The sequence below is a fragment of the Halichoerus grypus genome, chromosome 6, assembly GCF_964656455.1.
Source record: "Halichoerus grypus chromosome 6, mHalGry1.hap1.1, whole genome shotgun sequence".
NCBI lineage: Eukaryota > Metazoa > Chordata > Mammalia > Carnivora > Phocidae > Halichoerus > Halichoerus grypus.
The window spans coordinates 52,073,268-52,099,483 of NC_135717.1; the positions used below are offsets into that span (position 1 = coordinate 52,073,268).

General features: G+C 40.6%; 1 protein-coding gene across 5 annotated transcripts in view; it reads left to right on the forward strand.

Moving 5' to 3' along the window:
- CAMK1D (calcium/calmodulin dependent protein kinase ID) overlaps positions 1–26,216 on the forward strand; it is a 420,921-nt gene that overhangs the window by 119,664 nt on the left and 275,041 nt on the right. Inside the window, exon 1 of one of the 5 annotated variants that reach the window (XM_036068429.2) lies at positions 17,621–17,984. The exons of 3 other annotated variants lie outside the window; for them this stretch is intronic. In XM_036068429.2, the coding sequence (XP_035924322.1) occupies positions 17,734–17,984 (251 nt within the window). In that variant the 5' untranslated portion in view covers positions 17,621–17,733. Of the gene's footprint in view, positions 1–17,620; positions 17,985–26,216 lie in introns of those variants that run through there. One more of the 5 variants, XM_036068428.2, reaches the window with a different exon arrangement.

Consider the following 26,216-nt stretch of genomic DNA (forward strand, 5'->3'; position numbering starts at 1 on the left):
ATTTTATTTAATTTTTAAATTTTATTTATTTTTTGGACAGAGAGAGAGAGAACACAAACAGGGGGAGTGGCAGGCAGAGGGAGAGGGAGAAAGCAGGCTTCCCGCTGAGCAGGGAGCCTAATGTGGGGCTCGATCCCAGGACCCTGGGATCATGACCTGAGCCGAAGGTAGATGCTTAACCGACTGAGCCACCCAGGCGCCCCGACATCGGTATTTTTAAAAAGCAACTTTTTGGCTGATTTACATGTGCGACAGAATCCAGACTCTGGGGCCATACAGAAGGATGGACACAGAGACTTGATCCCACCACACAGATCGTAAGAATGGGCTGTCCGTAATTTCTCACCAAGCCAGCAGCATCTCTGAGCAGTGGGGGGCAGCATATGCAACCTACGAGTGTGGAGATCCCCAGTCCATGCTATTCACAAGCTGCAGGAGTTCACTCCAGGTATATGTGTTATTTCTCAGTTTCCTCATCTGTGAGATGGGTATAATGGTCCCTACCCTGTGTTCCTCACTGGGCTGTTGGAAAGGAGCTAAATGAAATCATTCATGTATGGGAAAGCACACTGAGAAATATAAGGAAGCACTTTGCTAGAGGAAGCTATCATTATTCCCTGGCATATTTCAGTGTAATAAAAAGCCCAACACACTGTAACTCTGTCTAAAGCCTTAGCATATGGCTTGAGTGCAAATAAGTATCAATATATGTCCACTCATCAAAATGTTTATAACAACCCTTTCTAGAAGATGCACAGGGATGGATAGAGCCGGATACCTTGGTGGTTCAGTTGGGATCAGTCAGGTCTCAAAAAGGCAGTGCCTTAACCTGTCTGGTTTCAGACCACCTGCTCTACCAAAAGCCCACTGTTTTGGCACCTGCCCATAGGGAGCTCTGGTGCTCGTTACTGGAGGTGTAATTAAATAGAGCATGCATTTATTTTGATAAATACAGCTTCATTTTGGCTTCCTGGATTTAGACTCCTTGGTTGCCACTGTGGTTTTGTTTTTCTCCTTTCCAGTTGCCCCTTTGTTGATGTCTTTGAGTCTGGAAGTGGGTGTGATGCAGTGGACAGACCATCTCTGTGTTTTGTTAAACCCGGGAGAAAGGTTGTGTTTATGAAAGCACACTAAAGCTCATCTGGGCCTTTGCTTGTTTCTGAGGGAAAATTTTTCGTGGTGCAGGTGATTTCAGTGTGCTCAAAGAGCGCAGGGGAAAAACAAGCAAACCGTGTGTGTCTGATGTTGACAATTCCCATAATAGAAGGACCAAGGTGAACACAGTTTAACTGCTTCGTCTCTTTTCTTCTCAGTGGAGTCAACAGCACTGACCTCAGAGCGTACAGTTAGGATTGTGTTAACCCCATCACGAGTAGCAAGGGTTTGGATTTACTGCCCGGTCCAGTCCCAGACCAGAACAGGAAATTCTGATGGGGACTCATGATCATCTGTGCCCCAGTCGAGTGTTTCTGTTTCTTTTGCTGGCTTCATTGACTGGCCTTTAATTTTTTTTTTTTTTTTGTCTCTCCAAGGTCTTTTTCCCGGCCTTTCCGAATGCTCTCTTGTATACAAGAGGACAGCGAGTGGAATAACTGGACTCGGGCAGCCTCCGGGAAGTCATTATGTCAGGCTTTGGAGTTCTTGGGATGGGACAGACATAAATCATGTGAGCCTCTGCAGAAGGAGGCAACATTATTGCAAATGCGTGGGCCTTCTGGCTTTCAGCGCTAACCCGCTAGTTAATCAAGTCATTATGAGATACAACAGGCCCAGCAAGGAAGGCCTATTAGGAAGATGTGAGCTTCTTGAAGGCAGGGCCTGGGGCCTCTTCATAGAAAGTGGCTCATAAATGTTTGGTGAACTGACCACGCCTTGTTCTCTATTTAAAGTGAAATCTCAGAGTATGAAAGCCCAAGTGATGGATGGGGCCGGATCTCCACATTTGTCTCTGTGTTTAAATCAAACATTTGTTCATCTCTTAGTGTACCCGACTGCAGTGCTGGGCTGTGCTTGATTCTAATAGCGTTATAAATTACACCTTCCCCACAAAGGCGTTTGTCACGGTGCTGTCCTAGAGAGAACAGTTTCCCTGGCTTATTACAGTGGGGTAAGGACATAATGGATCCCAAAGTGCTTTTTAGCTGGAGAGCGGTACAGAAATATTAGGGTTTCACTAATGCTGATACTCATTACAGTTATTTGATCAGACTGTTCTCATTAGGAGGCAAGAGGGGGATATAACACATTATGGTTTATTAGCACAGGGGTAACCCTACACACACATATGTTGCTTACGTTCAGCACACTGTTCATGATTATGCAAATTTTGCAATAATTTAGGTCCACCTTGGGCCACACCTGGAGCGTTTGCATCAATAAACAAAAACTTATGAAAAAAATTAATAACTTCCCTTCAATTCTCGTCTGCCATATGCTAGATGCTGAGCTGCGGGCTCCCACTATCTCATTTAATTCCCACACTGACACAGTGAGGTAAGGATGTCGTTTCCTTTTTACAGATAAGAAAACTGAAGCGACTTACTTCAAGTCCTGTAGGAAGTATGTGGGGCAGGCAGGATTTCAAGTCATAGGTCGGTCTTGCTTTCAAGTCTGTACTATTAGTAATTATGTTTTAATAATAATTTAGTTCAGTTGGCTCCCTAGCATGGAATGAACAAAGAGTACTAGACCAAGCTGGGCTTCAGTCAAAGCAGGCTTGTAACTTGAGGGAAGAAGCTTCATTATTTATTTTTCCCACCCAGTAGGAGGTGCCTAATACAGGGCCTGGTGCATAGCCAGTGCTATGCATTTATCCCTGTACGTTTATACACCCTTTTAAAAAAATGCTTTTTTTGACTTTTATACGATAAAAATCACCGTTTTGGTGTATAGTTCTATGAGTTTTGACACGTGCAGAGAATCATTTAATTAGCACCACAATCAAGATGCAGAACATTTCCATAACACCCCCCCCCCCCCCAAATTCCCTTGTGCTGCCCCTTTGTAGTCAGATACCCCCCTCCGGCCCTAATCCTTGGCAACCGAGTTCTCTTTCTCTGTAGGTTTTCTTTGTCATAATGTAATACAAATGGGATCCTACAGTATGTAGCCTTCGGAGTCTGGCTTCTTTCTCTCAGCACAATGCATTTGAGAATCATAGGGGTTGTTGCATGTATTAGTAATTTGCTAGTTTTTATTTCTGAGTATCATGCTGTTGTATGATGTCCAATAGTCTGAGCCATCCAACAGTGGAAGGACTTTTGGGTTGTTTCCAGTTTAGGCGACTATGAATATGGCTGTTATAAGCATTTGCATGTAGGTTTTTGTGTCAATATATGTTTTAATTTATCTTGGGCAAATAGCTGAGAGTGGATTGCTGGGTGATAAGGTAAGTATATGTTTAACTTTATCAGAAACCGCTAAGCTGTTTTCCAAAGTGTCTGTACCATTTCGTAGTTCAAGTGTATGATGCTTCTAATTGCTCTGTCTTCTTGGTATCTCTTGGTATTGCCAGGTTTAAAAAAAATTAGCCATCCTCATAGTCATGTAGAGGTATCTCGCTGTACTTTACAGTTCCCTAATAACTAATGATTTTGAGCATCTTTTCATGTGCTCATTTGCTAGCTGTCATGTTTGTAAATCTTTTACTCATTTCCAAAAAAATTGGGTTGTTTTTCTTATCATTGATCTTTAAGAGTTCTTTATATATTTTGGATACAATCTTTTTGCCAGTTTTATTTTCGAGTATTTTCTCTCAGTCTGTGGGTTTTCTTTTCACCCTCTTTTTTTGTTTTAAAGATTTTATTTACTTATTTGACAGAAAGAGAGGGAGCACAAGCAAGGGGAGTGGCAGGCAGAGGGAGAGGGAGAAACAGGCTCCCCGTGGAGTAGGGAGCCCAATGTGGGGCTCGATCCCAGGACCCTGGGATCATGACCAGAGCCGAAGGCAGTTGCTTAACCAACTGAGTCACCCAGGCGCCCCATCTTTTCACCCTCTTAAGAGCAGAAGTTTTTAATTTTGATGAAGTCCAATATTCCAGTGTTTTCTTTTCTGGGATTGTGCTCCTACTGTCATAGCTAAGAACTCTTGGACTAAACCAAGATCACAAAGATTTTCTTGTACAGTTTTATAGTTTTGTGGTTCACTTCAACATAGATGATCCATTTTGAATTAATTTTTGTTTAAGGTAGGAGTTGTGTGTTGCCGTTTTTCTTTCTGCATAGGGCTTATCCTGATAATATTTGTTCAAAAGACTATTCTTTCTGCCTTGCACCTTCGTCGAAAGTTGACTGACCGTATTTGTGTGGGTCTATTGATAGACTAAGTATCTGTGTCACTGATTTTTGTGTTAATCCTTTTGCCGGGACCACACCACACTGTCTTGATTATTGTGGTTTTATACTAAATCTTGAAATCAGGTAGTGAGTCCTCCAATTTTTTTTGTTTATTGTTCAGAATGTTTTTAGTTATTATATTTCCTTTACCTTTCCATATACATTTTAGAATTATTTTGTCAATTTCCACAAAAAACCTACTGGTATTTGGATTGGGATTGCATTGAATCTGTAGATCAATTTGGGAAAAAACTAAATTCTAAATAATGTTAATCTTCCAATCTATGAACATCATCTGCCTCTGCGTCTATTTAGATTTTCTCAATTCTTTCATCAATGTTTTGTATTTTTCAGTATACAGATCTTACACAATTTTGTTGTCTTTGTACCTAAGTGTTTCATTTTTTAGGCAGCTATTGTAAATGGTATTATTTTTAATTTTTTTATTGTCAATTTTTCATTGTTAATATGTAGAAATATAGTTGCTTTTTTACATATTGAGCTTGAATCCTGTGATCTTGGCTAAATTCATTTAGTAGTTCCAGATACTTTTTTTGTAATAGATTCTATGGGATTTTCTACCTGAACAATCATGTCATCTACAAATGGAGGTAGATATATTTCTTTCTTTTCAATCTGTGCCCCTTTGTCTTGCTTTATTGCACTTGCTTGGGTGTTCAGTATGATGTTTAATAGGAGATAGGAGTGGTGAGATCTGACGTCCTTGACTTGGTTCTGACCTTAGGGGAAAAACGTTCAGGCTTCCACCTTTAAGTATGATATTAGCTATAGGGTTTTTATAGATGCTCTTTATTGGGTTAAGGAAGTTCTATTTTAAGTTTGCTGAAGTTGTTATTGTTACTCTTTTTAATCATGAATGGATATTTGGATTTTGCCACTTTTTCTGCATCTATTGAGATGATCATGTAGTTTTCCTGCTTTAGTCTGTTAAAATGTGGATTAAATTGATTTTCAAAAGTTGAAACAGCTTTGTATTCTTGGAATATATACCACTTGATTATGGTATATTATGCTTGGTATATATGGCTAGATTCAATTTGCTAATAGTTTGTTGAGGATTTTTGTGTCTGTGCTCATGAAATTTATTGTTACCATTTTATAACATTGTATAACTGGTTTTGATACCAGAGAAACCCTTGACTCATAAAATGAGTTGGAAAGTGTTTCCTTCTCTTCATTTTTCTGGAAAGGATTATGTAGAATTGGTATTATTTCTTCCTTAGGTATTTGGTAGAAATCACCAGTGAAACTGGTCCTTCAATTTTGTTTTTTGGAAGGATTTTAACTATGAATTCAATTTTCTTATAGCTATAGGAGTATGTTCAGGTTCTCTGTTTCTTCTTGAGTGATAGTTTTTATTTAAAGGAATTGGTCAATTCCATCTAAGCCAGTCATCAATAAAATAAGGCCCACAGGCCAGCCATTTATTCTTGTAAATGAAGTTCTATTAGAATATAGCCTATTTATTTACTTAATGTCCATGGCTACTTTGCCCTATAATAGCAGAGTAGAGTAATTATGACAGAGACCAAATGACCAACAAGCTTTAAATATTTACTGACTGTCCATTTACAAAAAAGTTTGCTCACACCTAGTCTGAGTTGTCACATACACAGGCTGGATTGTTTATAATATTCTTTTATTAGCCCATTAATGTTTATAGGGTCTGTAGTGTTATCTCTTCATTCATTCTCGATATTAGTAATTTGTATTCTCTCTTTTTTCCCCTTGGCCAGCCTGGCTAGAAATTTATCAATTTTATAGATCTTTTTAAAGAACCAGCTTTTGGTTCAACTGATTTTTCTCTTTTGTTTTTCTGTTTTCAATTTCATCAATTCTTGCTCTTATCCTTACATATTCCTTCCTTATGCCAAATTTGGGTTTAATTTGCTCTTATTTTTCTAGTTTCTTGAAGTGAAATCTTAGATTATTGCCTTGAAATCTTATTTCTTTTTAAAAATTTTTAAAGAGATTTATTTATTTATTTTAGAAAGAGAGCATGTGAGCAGGGGGAGGGACAGATGGAGAGGGAGAGAAGCAGACTCCCCACTGAGCGCAGAGCCTGACTTGGGTCTGATCCCATGACCTTGAGATCATGACCTGAGCCGAAACCAAGAGTTGAATGTCTAACCAATTGAACCACCCAGGCACCCTGAGATCTTTCTTATTTCTAATACAAGTGTTTAATAGTATATATTACTCTCTAATCTGTATGTCACAAATTTTCGGTATGTTGTATTTTTGTGTTAATCAGTTCATTTTCTAATTTGTCTCTTTTTGACTCCTGGGTTATTTAGAAGCATGTTCTTTACTTTCTAAGTATTTGGGAATTTTCTATATAATCTGATATTGATTTCTGATTGAATTCCTTTATAGCTGGATCATATACTTTGTATGATTTTAATTCTTTAAAAACTTTAGGGTTGGGCGCCTGGGTGGCTCAGTCGTTAAGCGTCTGCCTTCGGCTCAGGTCATGATCCCAGGGTCCTGGGATCGAGCCCCGCATCGGGCTCCCCGCTCCGTGGGAAGCCTGCTTCTCCCTCTCCCACTCCCCCGCTTGTGTTCCCTCTGTTGCTATGTCTCTCTGTCGAATAAATAAATAGAAAAATCTTTTAAAAACTTTAGGGTTTGTTTCATGATCCACAATGTAGTGTATTTTGGTGAATATTCCATGTGCACTTGAAAAGACTGTGTGTTCTGCTGTTGGTGGGTACAGTGTTCTATAAATGACAATTGGTCAAAAAATTTGATAGTATTATTCAGGACTTCTATATCCTTGCTGATTTTCTGTGTACTTGTTCTGTTGATTACTTAGAGAGGACTGTTTATGTACCTATCCTAGTATAACATTGAATTTGTTCTATTTTTTCCTTTCAGTTTTAAAATTTTTCTTCATATAGTGTGAAGCCCTGTTTTTAGATACATACACATTTAATATTGTTATTTCTTCTTAGTGAGTTTATTCTTTTACCCTTATGTAACAATCCTCTTTGTTCCTTATTGTCCTTGTTCTGAAGTTTATTTTGTCTGGTGTTAATAAACAGCTTTCTTTTGGTTGGTGTTTCCATAGTACATCTTTTCCCATCCCTTTAATTTGACCCTATCTATATCTTTATCTTTATATTTTTAGGTGTTTCCTGTAGACAGCATATACTTAGGTCTTGGTTTTTTATACAGTCTTACCATCTCTGTCTTTTAATTGGTTTGTTTGGATCATTAACATTTAATGTAATTATTCATATAGTTGGATTTGGGTCTACCATTTTATTATTTGCTTTCTGTTTGTCTTTTCTTCTTTTGGCACCCCTCATTACTACTTCTTCCCTTTTTTGGGATTATTGGATATTTTGAAGCGTCCATTAAAATCTCTCATTTGGACTTTTGGTCATATATCTTTTGTGTGTGTGTGAGTGTGTGTGTGTAGGTGAGCATGTGTGTGTGTGTGTGTGTGTGTGTTTGTTTGCTCGGGGGATTACAATATATATGCCTACCTTTTCATAATCTACTTTGAGATAGTATTTCATTGATTGAATAAAATTTACAAGCTCTACAACCAAATAAATTTCTTTACTGTGTCCTTTTTATAGTACAGTTGCCTACATACATTAAAAACTCAATTTTTGCTTTCAGCAGTCATCCTAATTATAAAGAACTTAAGCAGAGACAAATAATCTATCATATTTACACAGATGTTTACCATTCTTTAGCTTTCCCTTTATTCTTAAAGTTCTAAGTTATTTTAATATTATTTTCCTTCAGTTTGAAGAGCTTTCTTTAGCATTTGTTTTAGGCCACATCTTTGGGTGACGATTTTTCTCTTTTTTTAAACGTCACTGAGGATGTCTTTATTTCACTTTTATTCCTAAATGGTATTTTATTGGATATTGACTTTCACTGGATATAGAATTTTAAAATCTTTAAAGATTTTTTCCATTGTCTTCTAGTTTCCATCATTTCTAATGAGATTGCTATTTTCTCTGTATGTGATGTGTTGATTTTCTTTGACTGCTTTCAAGATTTTTTCTTTATTTTTGCTTTTCAGCAATTTGATTATTGAATGTGTATTCTTTTCTTTGAATTTATTTTGTTTAGGGTTTGACAGACTTTCTCAATCTGTAAATTTATGTCTTTTACTGTATTTAATACATCTTTAGCATTTTTTCTTCTTCTTCTTCTTCTTTTTTTTTTTTTTTTCTGTACCAGTCACTTTCTTTTCTTATTTTGGGACTGCAGTGACATGACTATTAGATCTTTTGATATTGCTCCACAAGTTCCTAAGGCTCTGATCACTTTTTTTTCTCAATTTGTTTTTCTCTACCCTTGAGATTCAGTAATTTTTATTGTTCAGTTTTCAAGTTTATTGACCCTTTCCTGCACCTGTTATTTAATGCATCTAGTGAATTTTCAAAAGAATTCAATTATTGTATTTTTCAAGTCTAAAATTTCCATTTAGTTCTTTTCAATATTTTTAATTTTCCCCTGAAAACTTATGTCTTTCCATTAATTTCAACAATATTCACACTTACTCCTAGAGCATAAATATAATAAGTGCTTTAAAGTTTTTGTCTGGTAATTCCAATATCTTGATCATCTTGGGGTTAGCATCTCTGGATTGTATTTTTCCCTTTTTTGGCATGTTGAATAATTTTAGATTGTATCCTGGATATTTTGAATACTATGTTGTGAGACTCTGGGCCCTAATTAAAATTTGCTGGAGAATGATGGTTTTGTTGTTTGTTGTTGTTGTTCTCCTTCTTCTTCTTTCTTCTTTCTTCTTTTCCTTCTCCTTCTTCTCTGCCTCCTCCTTCTCCTCCTCCTCCCTCTCCTCCTTCTTCGTCTCTTCCTCCATCTCCTCCTCCTTCTTTATTTTATTTTATTTTTTTTAAGAGAGCCAACCAGATTAGGCTCAGATGACAAGTCTGTCTCACCTTTCATGGTAACAATGTCCATTCAGTTTTCAAAGCCCTTGCTATATTTTTTGTATGTGTTGTTCTGGATTAGTTTGGGATTTGTGTGGTTCTTTATGTCATAATTTACTTCTCGAAGCCATTGCTTCTTTGGGTGTGTTTCACACATGCACATTTCATGAGTAGTCTGGAACTTGTTTTGATTCATACACAGTTTTTCAAGATTTCTTTCTCCAACTCTCCCCTCTCTGGGATTTTCTTCACACTCTCTCTCAGGGGTCCCTTTTCCCAGTTCTTCTTGTCAGAAAGGTGGATATGTCTCAGAGTTTTATCCTCACACCACAAACACTTTTGTGCCACTCTGTGGACTGAGGATGTCCAGAGGGTAAAGCAGTGAGAGGAGAAAGAGAACAAAAATAACCAGCATCTCTTTCTACTCTTCAGACCACAGGATTCCCCTTTTCCAGTCCCTTTGGCCAGAGAGATGGGTTATTTCTTGGGGTCTTAGGTGCTCATGATGCCCAGGGCTGGCCTTAGATCAGGGCAGAGAGAAGAGAAAAAATACCAGGGATATCCTGTCACATTCTTTGGTTTTCAGGAGCTCTTTTTCCTAGTTCTCTGGGCAGAAAGGTGAGATTTTTCTTGGAGTTCTCATGTCTTCCCACTGTACGGTTCTTTGATTTGACCCATCTTTGGATCAAAGCCAAGAATTAAAAGAGGAAAATTTAATTCAGGAAATTTACCAATCTATATTTCTTCAAGTTTCAACTTCCCTCTAAATCTGTCTGGTACTGTTGGCTTCTCAGAGTCGTCAGGAAGTTTGTTTTTGTGTTCTATGCAGACACTTCACTTGTATCAGTGGGAGACATAGGCTTTTATGGGCTTACTCCAGTCCTGCAAGTGTTACATCCTCCTTTTTAAAAATAAACAGTAGCACATCATTTAACATTCTGTTTAGCACTTGCTTCTTTTTTTTTTACTTAATAATACATTTTGGAGATTTTAATAATGCTATTAATAGTGACAATAAAACAACAGTTACTGAACACGTTATGTTCTAGGCACTGTAAACACTATACATGTATTAACTCATTAAATCCTTACAGCAACCCTATTAGATAGATAGATAGTATTATTCCCATTTTACAGATGATGATACCTCATGAGAGAAATTAAGAAACTTGCCCAAGGTCACATAGCTAGTCAGTGGAGGAGCTACCTAGGTTGTCTGGTTCAAAAGTCCATACATATAACAAAAATTATGTAATAATAACAAAAGTGATAATAACATCCAATACATAACTATCACATACCAGCACATGCTAGCTAGAAAACTGCTATAGAGATAAATGTACAAATCATCTTCTGCATGAAGTGTTTTTGTTAGCACATCACATGTATCATTCTCAGGTAGCAAGTATATTCATTCTGCATGTAGGAAATTTGAGAAAAGTCAGGTGACTTGCCAGAGAGATGGCAGTAGGATTCTCTAGCACAGATAAGAGGTCTTTTCAATGACTATTGCTGTCCCTCTGGATGGTGCAGTACATTTCTAGCCAGTGTATTTTGGAATAATAGAATCATAGGTGGTTAGATTTGGAAGAGACTCACAAGGTCTAAGTTTACCTCCAAATGTTATAAATCGCATACCGTGATGTATTGGAAAGCATCTTGTAAAAGGTAAAGTGATATACGACTGTTAGTTGTTATAGATAGGAAACAGTTCTAGAGAGCAAAAGTGATGAAATCCTCATCTTCATTACCATCTTCGTAGCTGCATTTGTAGAACACAGATGCCCCAGGTACTCTGCAGGACCCATCTCTGATGTTTAAAATAAACCTTCCAAATAGCTGTTATAATCCCCATGTCTTTTGTATGAGGAAATGGATGCTCAGAGATGATAGGTAACTTGCCCAAGCACAGTGACACACTTGGGTCAAGAGTCATTCACATTTCTTTACTGAGGACTTCCTACCTATGAGTATTTACCATATACTAATCACACATGTAATTACCATGTAATGTTTTGTCCCAGTTGGGACACTTTTTCTGAGTGAAGGGAGGTGGGTACTAGTAGTAATTATACTGGGACTGTCCTGGGCAAACTGAGACAAAGGATCACCTTAGTTATGTGCCTTTGTTTCCTGATTGCATAATTTATGTTTGCCATAGTTTGTTTGATTTAGATGATATAAAATGTTCTAGAGGGCCAGTGTTCATGAGTATTTATTTTAATGGATCTGCTGGTCTGTTTTCCAGGTTTGTGAGAGATGAACGACAGAGAGCTAGGTATTCCTTAATGTGGTGGACAGAGGTCACTTATAAATTTTGCTCATTGTTGCTGAGCAAGAAAGGACATCCTTTTAGCAAACGCAATTTTAAAATATGAGTGCCGTGCAAAGTCATGAAGAAAGCCCTTAAACCAATATATATTTTATAGATTTTCCTCTAGGGCTGAGTACTCATGAGCCTTTCAGGATGAGTATGATTAAATATGGACAGGAATAGATATGTTTTCCCCTCTATTACACTGAAGATGAAGGAAGATCCATCGTCATGTGCCTCATGGAGGTAGGGCTTGGGAAATGGGAACGACGTGAATGTGAATTTTCTCTTGCACACTTATGAAAAAGATATCTAGCCAACTGGTCATGATCTGTCAAGCTGGGTAGTGTACCTTAATATACATAAGCACATACTGCTGATCGCAATTCCAAGGAAGGGAATGATCTCCCTCTTACACAGGCTTTAAAGGACCCCAAATGTGAGGCTTCCTCTGTGGCAAATAAAATGGGTGGAAGCTACATGAAGTTGACATCAACATCAGCATTCTTGCTTTGGACATTAGTGGTGAGACCATCACGATTTGATGATGAACCGCTGGTACTTGTTTTGGTTTTGGTTTTCAGAAGTATGTACATTAGGGACCCGGTCAGGCACAAAACAAGGCTTTACCCAGAAACCTGCCCCGGGTGCATTCATTCTCCTTTCTGCCTTGTGGTTGTCGGAGACATGGAAATTACCAACATCAGAAGGTTCCTCGTGCCCTGGCCCTTCCTCATCTATATGCGTCACATTTGTTTAAACGTATTGTCTGTGGGCAAAGTCCAATTATTTAGAACCAGGTTACTAATGATAAACATAATGACTACAGTGTCTATCATTTTGCACCGCCATGGAGCGGGGAGTTGGTGGGGGGGGAGCTACAGGGAATCGTCAGAATTGAGAAAACAAAACAAAACACGTCTTGCACAGAATAGCATGGCGGGGGGCACTTGTTCAAGATTCATCTTCCATGCTGAAGTGATAAATTAGAGAATGCAGAGTAATTATAAATGAGAAACAAGACTCAAAATTGCTGTCACCTGACATTGCTTTCCCTTTCTCTGTTTCCTAGCAATAATATTCTCATAATGTTCTATCTGGGTCTGTCACAAACTGAAAAATGACTTTTGCTGTTTTCCTCATGGGGTGGTTGATGCAGCAAATAACTGTTAAATGATGAATTTGGGTATTGTTACAGAGGCCAGGGGATTGCTAATCAAGTAATGGAGATTTTCCGTCTCTAGTCACAAAGATTTATAATCTAGGAATCTGAGCACACTCTCAGTTCAATTCCAACAGGGACCTAATCCAACTCTTCCCAATAAAGGATATTCCAAATACTACCTGGTGGAGAGCTTTGGCCAGGCTAGCTGGCCACTTCCACTTGACCATGCTCTCCCTGGGAAGGTTATTGAGCAATTAAATCATTCCTAGGATGGAAAAAAAAAATCTTTGTTTTCCATTCATAATTGGGTTTCCTTTTCTTAATTTGATCGGGCACCTTGCCCTTTTTCTTTTGTTTTTTAGGCTTTTAAAAACTACATGTTGTCTCCATTCATTCATTCGTTCTATAGCTAAAGATTGATCACTTGGCCCAAAGAGTCATGTTTAATTCTTCTCATTTTATTTTCATGACTGGTCTTTTTGAATGCATCACTGTTCTGAACCATCTCCCTCTTGCATTGTTTGTCTGGTTGTGAGATCATTTGGATGGAAGGAAGTGTCTCAGGCACCGCTCCTCATGCCATCTCCTGGTCATCATTCTATAATGGCATGCACAATGCCCTCATAGACTGACTAATTATGAGTTTATCTTTTTAAAGCCTGATTTTCATATCATAAACTTCCAGTTGTGTTTACTCTATGACCACCATGTTCTTTTTTTGTGCTCTGCTTTCTGGATATGGGTTTCCATGCTTCTTTAGTCTACGTTATCATTATTTTAATGGCTCTGGATCATTGTCGTGATCCACCTTTCCTGCCACTGACTCTTCAGTGTGACAGAGAACCTCCACTCTAACTGGGTGGTTCTTATGGCCATCTTATTAATAAGGAAGAGAATTTGGCTAATAGTAATGGAGTTTGTATTAACATGGCACGAACAGGTAATGCATTTGTTATCTCAGGTAAAAGAATTTAAAAAATAGATAATCCAGGGCTGATATGGTGGTTCTATGAAGACATGAGGAGCCTAGGTTCTTTCAATTTTTCTATGCCATAACCACAAGCAAGGAACTTCTATCCTCACAGTCACAAGTTGACCACCGGAGATTCAGCCATCATGACCTTATTCTAGAAGAAAAGAAAGAGCAAGGGACAAATCAGTTTTCTTTTAAAAGAGTTCCTTTGTAAGCCTCACACAGTGACTTTGGCTTTAATCTCGGCCACCTCTAGCTGAAAGGGAAGTTCAGAAATGTAACTTTGCAGTCTGGTGTATGAGAGTAAGGTTAGCTGTTGTAACAAATAAACCTCTGAATGTAGTGCCTTCCCATGATAGGCCTTCGTTTTTCTCTTATTGGAGAAAAATAAAGTTGTCCCTTGTTGCCAGTAGGCCTCCCACCTGGGGACTGAGAGATCCAGGCTCCCTGCCTCTCCTCTAGGACCTGAGTCCTTGCACTGAATGGACATGTGGTGAGCAAGAATGGAGGGTCATGTGTGGGAGGTGTTTCTGGGCCAACCTGGAAGGGCCCACATCATCCACTCATGCTCTGTTGGCCAGAGCTCAGTCACATGGCCACACATCCCTGAAAGGCTAATACCTAGCATCTCGTTCTGTGCCTGTGATCAGAGGGAAATGGATTCAGGGAACAGCCAGCCGCTGGGCAGAGTGCTGCCCCAGTACTGCCAGGACTCTGTTACTGGGAAAGACATTGAGACACACTGAGTCCCGTGGAATGAGGAACAGTCTCAGCTGCAGCTCCCACTCATTTTTCCCATGGGTATTCTTCCTGTTCCTGTTCCCCCAGGTCGGGCCTCATCCCTTCCGAGTCTGTGTGGTGACACCAGCCTTCGCCATGTTCTCCATTCTCCAACTTCTTGTCCATCCTGCCAGATTTAGCTCTGGATTCTACAGTGACTTGTTTCTCTTTGTTCAATGCTTCCCGGGTCTTGGTTTTTGTTCTCTAACCACGTGAAAGCAGGGACTTTATTCTCCTCTTCCATCATTAGTAATGGTTAACTCTGCCCTAGTAAGTGATGTATCCTCATGGGAATGGCCAAGAAGTCCTCAATAAAGTCAGTTCAAAGAAATAATGAGGCCAGGAGTTAAATAGTTCAAGCTGACACTGTCCAGCCAACATCCAGAGGCCATTCGAAGGACCACCTGACTTCCATGGTTGTGTGCTAACGGTGTCCATTGTGTGATCTGAATCTGGACAGGGCCCTCTCTTTCCTAGGTTGAAGTTCACTCTAGAAAATTCCTACTCCTATAAGGTTACTCACATGCCCTTGCTTTGCAAAGGTTCAGTGCTCGGTTTTGGCCAGGCAAGTTTTGGTCTTTTCTCCAAGTTCTTATAATGTTTTGTGAATATTTTTGTTTTAGGGCCTGTTGCCTCATAAAATAATTAGTATTTCCTGATCACACTAAGGAGTGAGTATGTAATCTTTCTATTTAATCCTTACAACAGCCCCATTGAGGTATATATATGGTCTCACTTACCCCCACTGTGCTGTTCTGCCTTGGGTTAAATTTTTTAAAAATCATGAAATCTTCAAATTTACCAAGAAGTAGAGAGAAATAAATGAACAGATTACTATGTAGCCACCACCCAGATTGAGCAAATGTTGATTAACATTTTGCCGTATTTGCTTCAGTTTTCTCCCACAAAAATGTTACAGCTATAGCAACCAGTTATGGATACACATCCCATTCTCTTCCTCTCCAGAGTCAACCTATACCTGAAGCTGCTGTGCATTCTTATTATGTGTCTTCAGACTTTTACTACATATGTCTATACCATATGTCTTAGCAGTGTAGGGCCTTAAGATTATTGGTGTGTATGTGTGTGCGTTTTATAGAGAGACCTAAGTGGAATCGATCCTGTAGGTCTCTCTTAGTAACCTGCTTTTGCTCACCTATTATTATGTTTTGGAGATTTATTCCTGTTGATTCATGTAGATCTCATCATTTAATTTAACTGCTAGAGTATTCCGCTGAATGGCTATAACATAGCTTACTTTTCTCGTTTGGGATAGTTACCTCCCTCTAGATTAATTGGGATATTGCATCCCTTTAGATAAATACATGTAGCTCTAACTCTTTTCATTAGCCATGTAATATTCCATGGTATGGATGAACTATTCCACCATTACTGGCCATTCATAATGTTTTCCTTATTTTCCATTTCTAATAGTGCTGCAATAAGCATTTTTACACATACATTGTTATATCATGTGTTTATTTCTATAGATTAGGTTTCCTAAGATGCAGGTGAACAGGCACAGCCAGATCCGTTTCCAAAAATGTTATGGTGATTTCCAGGCAGCAAATTTCCCATGTAAATTGACCTTTTTTTCCAACCTGATGGGAAGGAAGGAGTCCTGTTGAGATTTTATGTAGCATTTCTGGGGCTACTAGTAAGGTTGGGCATCAGTTCGTATGTTCATTGGCCATCCTGTGAACTGTGTGATTGTATCCTTGCCCACACTGAACTGTGGGACCGGGGCATCTCTGCTGGGCACGGTTTCTGTGAACAGTAGCCCCTGGAGTTGTGTGTGTGTGTGTGGCAGCCTCAGTGGGAAGCAAGCCCTTGTTGTCACTGGGATATTAACTCTGTGTCCTCCTGGTTGCAATTATCCCTCCACCCCCATCCCAGCCTGTTAGTCATTATACTTTGCTTACAGTATCTTTTGCTATGCCCCAATTTCTTATTTGAAAGACTTGACTATTTTCTCTTTTCCAACATAATTTTTGGGCTTGGTGTCCTTAACTTAGGACATTTGCATCTTTAACTTGTGGCGTTAACTTATGCATACCTTTTAATTCTTGTCTCCTAAAACATTTCCAGCATTTTTATTGTAGCTTTTACTTGGAAATTTCAGCAACGTCTTTAGAGAACCCAGATTTTCTAGGTATGTTATTACAGCATGGCGAAGGCATCCAAACTCATTTACCAAATATCATTTGCCTAGGTGCTGTATCAAATGCTCTGCTGAGGAACAAGGATGCGACATGTGTTCTCATCTTTTCCATTTAAAAATTTCCACTTTGATCTCTTCTGTTCAAAGTACTGTGAAGCTCACAGAGAGAGAGGGTGGCCAGCTGGTGGCTGCTCACACTTGGTAGGGAGACCTGGACTGGTATTTTCGTTTAAAAACCAAATAAAGAAACAAGGCCATTGTAATTGTCCCTGATATTTACCCTCAGGAAAGATGCCAGGACTGGAGCATCCTGGAGACTGACCGATGATCTCTTCAGCTCCTGCCATTTGCGAGGGTTGAGACACAGTGATTTTTTTTTTCCTTAGAGGAGAAGGCAGATTTTTTTTTTCCTTAGAGGAGAAGCAGTGAGAAAGGGGTTCATTTTGCTGCTGCTGGGGAGGTGGATCTGATTTAATGGTGAAGACAATTTGTGGCTCCAGTGTCTATTTTTAAGCGTACTTTTCAGAAGCATTAAAGTGTGCGGCAAATGAAAAAAAGAAGTTAAATCATTTTAGTGTTATATTTGTGTGTGTGTGTGTGTGTGTGTGGTTTCGATAAATTTCCATAGCCTCCTTTTGTTGCTAGGTATGTGAAATGACTTTTGCCATTATGAGGATGAAGTGCCAGTTCCAGGAAGGGCCCGAGGAGGTGCAGAGCAGTTGCTAGGCGTCCGGCAGATTAGTGATGAGATGCAGAATAGCATTATAATTCTACAGGCAGCCAGCGCAGAGCAGAAGACGCACACAGACGAGTGTGGGAGGCGGAGCCCCTGGGGTTCGAGCCTGCGCTCACCGTGGGTGGGAGAACCTGCCTGGCATGCTCCTTTGCAGCTCTCGCCTGGGGCGGAAGGCGGGGCACCGTCTCCGTCTTGCAGGTGGCAAAATGGAGGCAAAAAGAGGGTGCATTTCCGCAGCTTCCTGAGATCACTCAGGCTAGAACAGAGGGCCTTCTCAGCTTCTTGAGGAACTTCCACTACATCGGTCTCAATTCTACTTTTTAGGGAGCATGAGAATAGGAGTTACTTTGGCTAAAATGATGCTTGGCCTGAGTCTTGGTGCTTTTTTAAAGCTCTCACAGGGAACAAAAATGTGTCCCACAACCAGTGGATTGAAATCTTTCAGGAAAGATACTCCAAACCCCACCAAACCCTTGCTGTGGCCCACGGGCGCAAATGCTGTTCCTGGATCTCATGATCCCGCCTGCTCGCCCCTTCACACAGCTGTGTGCAGCCTGGCCGCCTGCTCTTCTTCCATCTGGTGGGGCCCCTTGTGTGCGCTTCCCCATCCTGGAAGTCTTCTGGATGTGCCCATGATCCCTTCCTTGTGCTGTTCCATTCTCAGCACAGAGGCCTGCCCTGGCCACCCGGTCCGTGAATGCACACTCTGTCTTTTTCTCCCCCTGCTTTATCTTTGTTTCTAGTTCTTACCAACACCAGGCACGTATATGTTTACAGGCTGCTTCCCTCTCCCTGGTGTGGGAGCTTCCTGGGGGCAGGACATGCGTTCCATCCCCCTCCGTCTCCCCAGGACCTGCCATCTCAGAGTGCTCTGTACTCCCTGCCAGCTCACGGACGCGTCACCTGCTCCCCAAGGCGGCGGCAGGGTCAGCGGACCTTCCCACTGTGCCTCACCACCTGCAGGAAGCGGTGCAAGGGGACCGTGCCACATATCGTGGTTGGCACCAGCTTGTCATCCAGGTTTCTGTGAAAGGGGAGTCTGTCTTCCCGGGGCCGGAGCTAACTAGTGGTTAAACTACAGATCGTTGTCACTGTCATTAAGGCTTATTGCTGAACCAATGCTCATGTGGCTCCCAGGAAACACATTTGGGCTTTGGGGGGAGATGTCCCTAGGTAGGTCCCTTAACCCAGAGAAGTGGCTCAAGCTCCTCAGTGGGCCAGTGTGGGGAGATGTCTCTGGGCAAGCAAGCCTTTTGGAACCCCTCAAATCACCTGCCCCGGGGAAGCTCATAAATCTCAGAGCAACGCGACCCTCAACGGGTGTAGGGTCAAGGAAGGAGAGCCAGGGAGTTTTGAATGGGTGCCTTCTGCCTGGCACGGGGAGAGAGACAGATGAACAGCTATGCCTGCATGTTTCTCTGCCCTAACTGAAGAAGCCAAGCAGCCTCTGCCTGGGGCTGGTGGCCTCTGCAGGGGTCAGAGCATTCAGGGCACTATTCTTACCACTTGAGACTTGCCAAGGGCTGGTAGAGGTGGATCAGCCCGTGCATTCATTTCCATCATCTCTGTGATGTGTCGTAACATCCATGGCCAGGTCAGGAGAAAAGCCCAGAGAACAATATCCCTACACGTCTGGCCTCCATTTTGTGTGCAGTGGTATCTCGGGGAATGATCTTTAGTTTTTGTGGGTGGCCACTAGGCAGACTTATTCTTATTTTCATCTAGAAGTAGTGTCGTAATCAGCACCTCACAACAAACTGGTTGGTAGTTTGTGTTGTGCGGGATTGAATGGTGAATAAATCCTTGTACCAAGTCACTAATGCCTGTGGACGAATGAACTTTTCTTTCAGCTGGGACAGTGTTAATGGGATCGTGTTTTAGGACATGGGAGAACTTGTCAATTGTGCTTGAAGATTAAGTCTGCTCTATTAATCAGGAGATGCATAATGAAATGTGTGGGCAGTTAGAAAGAGGACTTAGCAGGTGGGGAAATATAAGGGTCAATCTTGAGTCTACTGAGTTTTTGTATTTTTGAAAAGAATAAAAATTATTGGGCGCCTGGGTGGCTCAGATGGTTAAGCGTCTGCCTTCGGCTCAGGTCATGATCTCAGGGTCCTGGGATCGAGTCCCACATCGGGCTCCCTGCTCCTTGGGAGCCTGCTTCTCCCTCTGCCTCTCTCTCTCTCATGAATAAATAAATGAAATCTTTAAAAAAAAAAAAAGAGGGCGCCTGAGTGGCTCAGTTGGTTAAGCGACTGCCTTCGGCTCAGGTCATGATCCTGGAGTCCCGGGATCGAGTCCCACATCGGGCTCCCGGCTCGGCAGGAAGCCTGCTTCTCCCTTTCCCACGCCCCCTGCTTGTGTTCCCTCTCTCGCTGTCTCTCTCTCTGTCAAATAAATAAATAAAATCTTTAAAAAAAAAAAAAAAAAAAAAAGAATAAAAATTATTACGTAGCATTTTAAGATGTAAAGGCAATAAGGAGGGGGCCTCATTTTAAAACAGTGAGGAGTGGATTAGGAACATGAACAGAAAGTTCAAATTGAAAATTCTTCCACTCTCCTTTAATGAAGAGCGTGGGTACCTGGAAATCAGAGGCAAGAGAACCTTCTGTCTTCAGTCCTTGGGGTTGAAATGGACAAACACTGTCAGAAACTTAGAAAGAAGCCAAAGTTATTAGCCAGAGGGTTCTCTGGTTAAGAAAATTTCAATTATTTTACCCATCAGAGCCCAGATTGCTGTTGACATAGTGTGGGCGAGAATTTGGACATTCTTTTTGGGTGCAAAATATAGCAAAAAACCCCCCTCTGCACCCTATTCACTCATTACTTTTGCTGAATTATGAAATTAACTATACCTGAAGAGGTGGCATGGTTTAAAAATGAAAAAGCATGATTCTCACAACAAGCCAGGGTTAGAACATCAGCTTATTATCTCATTAGTAAAATTTTTAACCTCTTTGAGAACTTAGGTTTTCTCAGGTATAAAGTAGGCATAATGTTATCATGCAGGGTTATTGGTAGAATTAGAAAATTATTGGCATATAGTTTTCAAAATAGGCTTCTAGTAAGGCTTTAATAAACAGTATAGATATTGATGATGGTGGTGGTCATGGTGGTGATAACGATGATGGTGATGGTGGTGTTGATGGTGATGATGATGGTGGTGGTGGTGGTGATGATAGGGATGATGATGATGATGGTGATGGTGGTGGTGATGATGAAGATGATGATGATGGTGGTGGTGGTGGTGGTGGTGATTATCTAGATTAGGGAAGCTTCATTCTTTGCACAATAACCTATCTTCCTGACAAAGGGAATTGTTCCCCATGGTGCAACTCTATACATACAAGGAAAGGACAGAATAACTTGCATCTTGACCAAGTTCTGTCTACAACCTTGTTTATGGAACTGTCCAAAATATAGCTCAGTTTTGAAAAGATGTGCAGGGCATTTCATTGGTTAGTGTAGGGAGATTTCAGCCAATTATGGAGTAATCACTTCCTTTTTTTTTTTAAGATTTTATTTATTTGACAGAGAGAGACACAGCGAGAGAGGGAACACAAGCCGAGGGAGTGGGAGAGGGAGAAGCAAGCTTCCCGCAGATCAGGGAGCCCGATGCGGGGCTCGATCCCAGGACTCTGGGATCATGACCTGAGCCGAAGGCAGACGCTTAACGGCTGAGCCACCCAGGCGCCCCTGGAGTAATCACTTCCTAAAGTAAGAAGAAAGAGAAGAGAATTTTCATGTCGAAAATACAGAAAGCATGTTTTATATTACTCAGCAGAAGTAGAGACAGTGTTTGCCATAAATGAATTTCTTACACAGCAAAGCCATATCACTTTGTTAGGGAGGACACTTACCTCTTTCTGTTCAAATGATGTAAAAGATCACAGTGGCCTCCGACATGTTTGAGAATACCACATCTTAGCTCTGTTCATTTCCTTCATTTGTCCCAAACCTCATGCCTTGTTACTACCTGCTGTGCTAAGTGACACTCTCCCATCTGATTTTTGTCCCTGGTGTGTCTCAAGCTACTTTTCCAAGGGCAGCATTCCATCAACCCCTCACACCTGGGTTTGAGTCCTGGTACCTCCAGGCACCGGCTTTGAGATTTGGACAAGTTCTTGAACCTTGATGAGGTCAGTTTCCTCATCTGTAAAATAAGGATAAATACTAATAATACAGATATGTATTTGTATTAGTTCCTTATTGCTGCTATAACAAATTGCCACAGACCTGGTGGACTAAGACTACACAAATTTATCTTATGGTTCCAAGCAGAAGTCCAGAAGTGGGTCTTACAGGCTAAAGTAAACATGTTGACAGGACTGTGTCCCTTCTAGGGGGTCTAGGGAGAACCTGTTCTTAACCTTTTTAAGCTTCTAGAAATTGCCAGCATTCCTTCACTCACATCCTCCTTCTGCAACAGCATCACTCCGACTACTGCTTCCAGCATCCCATCTCCTCTGATTCTGATCTTCCGGCCTCCCTCTTGTAAGGACCCTTGTGATTACATTGGGCCACCTGGCTTATCCAGTATCATAGCCCCATTTTAAGACCCTTCATCTAATCACAGCTGCAGAGTCCCTTTTGCCATGTAAGCTAACATTCACAGATCCCAGGGATTAGGACATGGATATGTTTAGGGGGCCATTATTCTGTCTGAGTCTGTGAACACCAATGATATGTTTTATAGTTTTACACATGCACACATACAGTTTGTTCCTAGCAATATGCTCTGCATAAAAAAACATTGCTCAATCCCACAATCCCCTCGTGTGTTTATGATCTGCCCTATTGAGGGCACTGGCTCTGGATTATGTTCTCCTTCTGTCAACCCACCTTTCTTGACTTCCTTCTTCTTCCCTGATGTTTTTGCCTGTTGAAACATAGTCATCCTTCAGGGCCCGAGTCAAGTTCCCCCTTCCCCACGAATGAGTTCCCTGATGTTGTATATGAATGATCTCTATGAAGAAAAGTTCCTTGACACCCCCCCACCTTTTTAAAAAATATTTTCATTGGTGAAGGTGTTCAGGCTAATTGTGAACCAAGTATACAAGGCTGATTCATACCAGTGAATACCAGTCCTATTTAGATATCCAGATATCACAAAGGGTAAACTTCACCATATAATGGGGACATTTCATCGGTAGGGTATAACTAGTTGGACCTAAGAGGCTTTAATTAGCTGGATAGTCATTTTGCATAGATGATTATTGATAGCTCTCACTGTCCTTTTCTAAAATTTTCTGTACTTCATTAAATAACTTTTAATGGAAAAATAGTGCACGTACATAGTAAAATGGATAAAAAGTAACTCTCCTCATTCTTAAGCCTCTTCCTAGAGGCAAGTATAACTTGCTTCGTCTCTTTCTAGAGATTGTGTGTGTGTGTGTGTTTGTGTGGTATGGGTGCAAAGGGGAACATAATGGACGCTTTGCTCTACACCTTCATTTTTTTCACTTAACAATATATCTTAGGGATAATTCTATATCAGCACACATCAATCTATTTAATTATTTTAAATGGCTGCATAGTACTTCATTGTATTTTTAGATTGTAATTTACTTAACCAGTCCCCTATTATAGATATTTTGAAAATTTCCAATGATTTGCTATTTCAAACTTTTGATTTTTTAAAAGATTTTATTTTATTTATTATTATTATTTTTAAAGATTTTTATTTATTTGACAGAGGGAGTGAGAGAGAGAGAGCACAAGCAGGGGGAGAGGGAGATGCAGAGTATCCACTGAGCAGGGAGCCCATTGTGGGGCTCAATCTGAGGACCCTGGGATCATGACCTGAGCTGAATACAGATGCTTAACCAACTGAGCCACCCAGGTGCCCCTTAAGATTTTATTTTTAAGTAATCTCTGCACCCAGTATGGGGCTGGAACTCTCATGCCCCTGGGGATCAAGAGTCACATGCTCCACCCAACTGAGCCAGCCAGGCGCCCCTGAAACTTTTGATTTTTTTTTAACAGATTATTGATAGACCTCCTATTTTTTATGTAGATATAACCAAATGTCCCTTTAATGTAGTAATTGTTATTATTATTATTTTTTGGAGCCCAATGTGGGGCTTGAACTCATGACCATGAGATCAAGACCTGAGCTGAGATCAAGAGTCGGATGCTTAACCAACTGAACCACCCAGGCGCCCCTAATGTAGTAATTATTATACTAATAAGACTCTTTTTTTTTAATGTGGGATCTTGAAAAACTAATTAGAAAGGATATTGATATGTGAGTTTGGCTGGCATGGAACTTGAAAGACTTTTCCTTCAAGTTACCTGTTGATCCATCTGCCCTTAACCAGCATTAAAATAGATATAAAAGAGTGCTTAAAATCAGAGCTTTCCAGAGGGTCCCAAGGAGTAAGAATGGCCATGTGAGGGTGGGCCAGATGGGATTATCTTAAAATAGCTCCCCCAGCTTAGCTGTTGAGGTATTGCCCACCATTTGATGATGATGTCCTCCGGCCCCTATAAAGAAATATGTATTTGGCATTAGGAGGACATTGGATCTTTGTAGCGGTCACGGGAGGAGGACATGAATACCTTCTAGTTCTGATCTCCTTACCATAATGGATGGGAGTGAGAAAGAGGGCCACTCTGAAGAGCCACTTCTGTAGGGAGAATCTTTGTCAAACGGGAGATCCGTGTAGACACAAGGTGATATACCACCTGACAGGTCTGCACAGTTGACAAAGAAAGATGGAGAATATAATGGGAGTTCCAGTTTCATCCAAGTCCTTACCTCGTTGAGGAACAAGATTTCCTGTCCCCTCAAGGGCCCTTCTAGCTGGACTAAGAATCAGATTAATATGAGACAGAGTAATAGGAGAGAATAATATTTTTTTTTCACTGCAAAAATCAAATTTAATAGGTGTACATACAGAGAATTCACATAGACATGGGAATTCCAAAGACAGGCAAAATGAGGTGCGTATGTCATTCTGAACTTAGGAGAAGGGGGTAGGGGCCGGGGACCTCAGAGGAAAAGGACGCACTTCCCGGGGCAATAAGAGGAGAAGGTGTTTGGTAAGTAGATGTTTGCCCTGCCATATAGATGGGTCACTCAGATCAAATTTATCTCTGTTAATAAACTTCATTCTGGGAAAGACCCCCAATTTAGATTCTTCCATGTGGTTAAGGGAGGGACAGAAGTTTCTCTTGAGCCTGCAGGGTGTGAAGTGCCTTCAGCTCAAAATAATCTGCATGCCAAAGTGGCACATTTTGGGTGGGGTGGGGGGCCTGTCCTGAACCCCTTTAACCCGTATCATGCAAGTGAAGTATACCCTTGCGACAAATGCATATATGGCCCACACGGACACTTTCTATGCCTTTCAGTGTTGCTAGCTTTTTAGCTGTGGCTATAGGAGACTTTAATCCCAGAAGAACTGAATCTTTTGTCCTGTCCCCGCCTCCCCGAACCAGGCCTCCCATTAATGCTCCCTGTTGGTGAGCTAAGGAAAAATGACTGACATAGTCAGGCTCCATATCAACCTTTCACAAGTGACTGGAAAAGGACAGAGATAAAATGTGAGGCCCTGTCAGAGAAGCCAAGGGGGAAAAGTTGGGTTATTAAATGAAGCTGGTGCCTTCAAATATGGCAATATGCATTCATTTGGAATTTATTTATCTTCTGCATTTGGATCAGTGAAGCAGTTAACAGTATAGATTTAGTGCCACAGAAAAACCTCAAGAAACCAGAGATGTCACACGCAATGACTATTGCTGGCATTTTGATGCCTTCCCCCATGACAAGCATTGTCATAACCCCAACAGTTCCAGTGGCTTTAGACACAGGGACGTATTCAGAATGGGAATTGATCTGGGCAGAAATCAGGCTAATGGTCTGAATATTTAAGAACGTTTCATCATGGTTCTTGAAGCTATTAGGGAAACTTGCTAGTCATTGTAGGATTTACCAAGTTGAAGAGGAAAATGGGATTTTGGAGTGAAAAAGAAGAGCTATTTTCAGTAGGAGCCTCCCTATTTGTATGCATAACCTCCTAAAGTTAAGGATAGGTCTCTAATTTGAACTGGTTGGTGAGGCATGGGTCCAAATTAATAAGGGCCTGACTTATGGATTATTTTTTTAAGAAATGGAATTTTGATACTTTTAGCTCAAGCATTAACATAAACTAACATATGGCTTTCAGTGTAATTGCCAAGTAGAGCTTTTAGAAGGCATACTTTAATGAATAGATGTTCTGTCTAAATGGGATACCAATTTTCATGTGTGCATATTTATTCTTGAAGCGTGTGAAGGCAAAACTTTTCTTTTTGCCTTTTTTTTTTTTTTTTTTTTTTGCTTTGTTTGCTGTGTTTTTCCGCCTGGGCATGGATTTCTTGAGGTCAGTGGGCTGAATTAGCCCTACAAAATGTCATCAGTGGCGTGTGAGTTAGTCGAGATTTTAGACCGAAGATCTGACCAGAAAGAGTTAATGCCACTTCTGAAATTGTCTCATTTCTGTCTGGAGAGTTGCTTAGACCATCTGACTCCACTACTGTTTTTATCTGTTTGGATCCTCTGGGGTCAGTAAGATTATTGTTAGAGTTAGCAGACAGGTTTTCTTATTTTAAGAATTGATTCTGGTCTGGAACAATAGGTCTAAGAGGCACCCGTCTAGTGCTTAGATGCTCTAAAGCCAAGGATCACCAACTTCATTTTTCACTGGGAAGTTTTTTTTTTCCCCATTTTTTCCCCCTTCAGCCCTTAATATTGTCCTGGCCTAACACTGGGGAAAGAGTATGCTTAGTGGAAAAGAACATTTTAATTTATGGCCCAAGGCCTGGGGGTAAC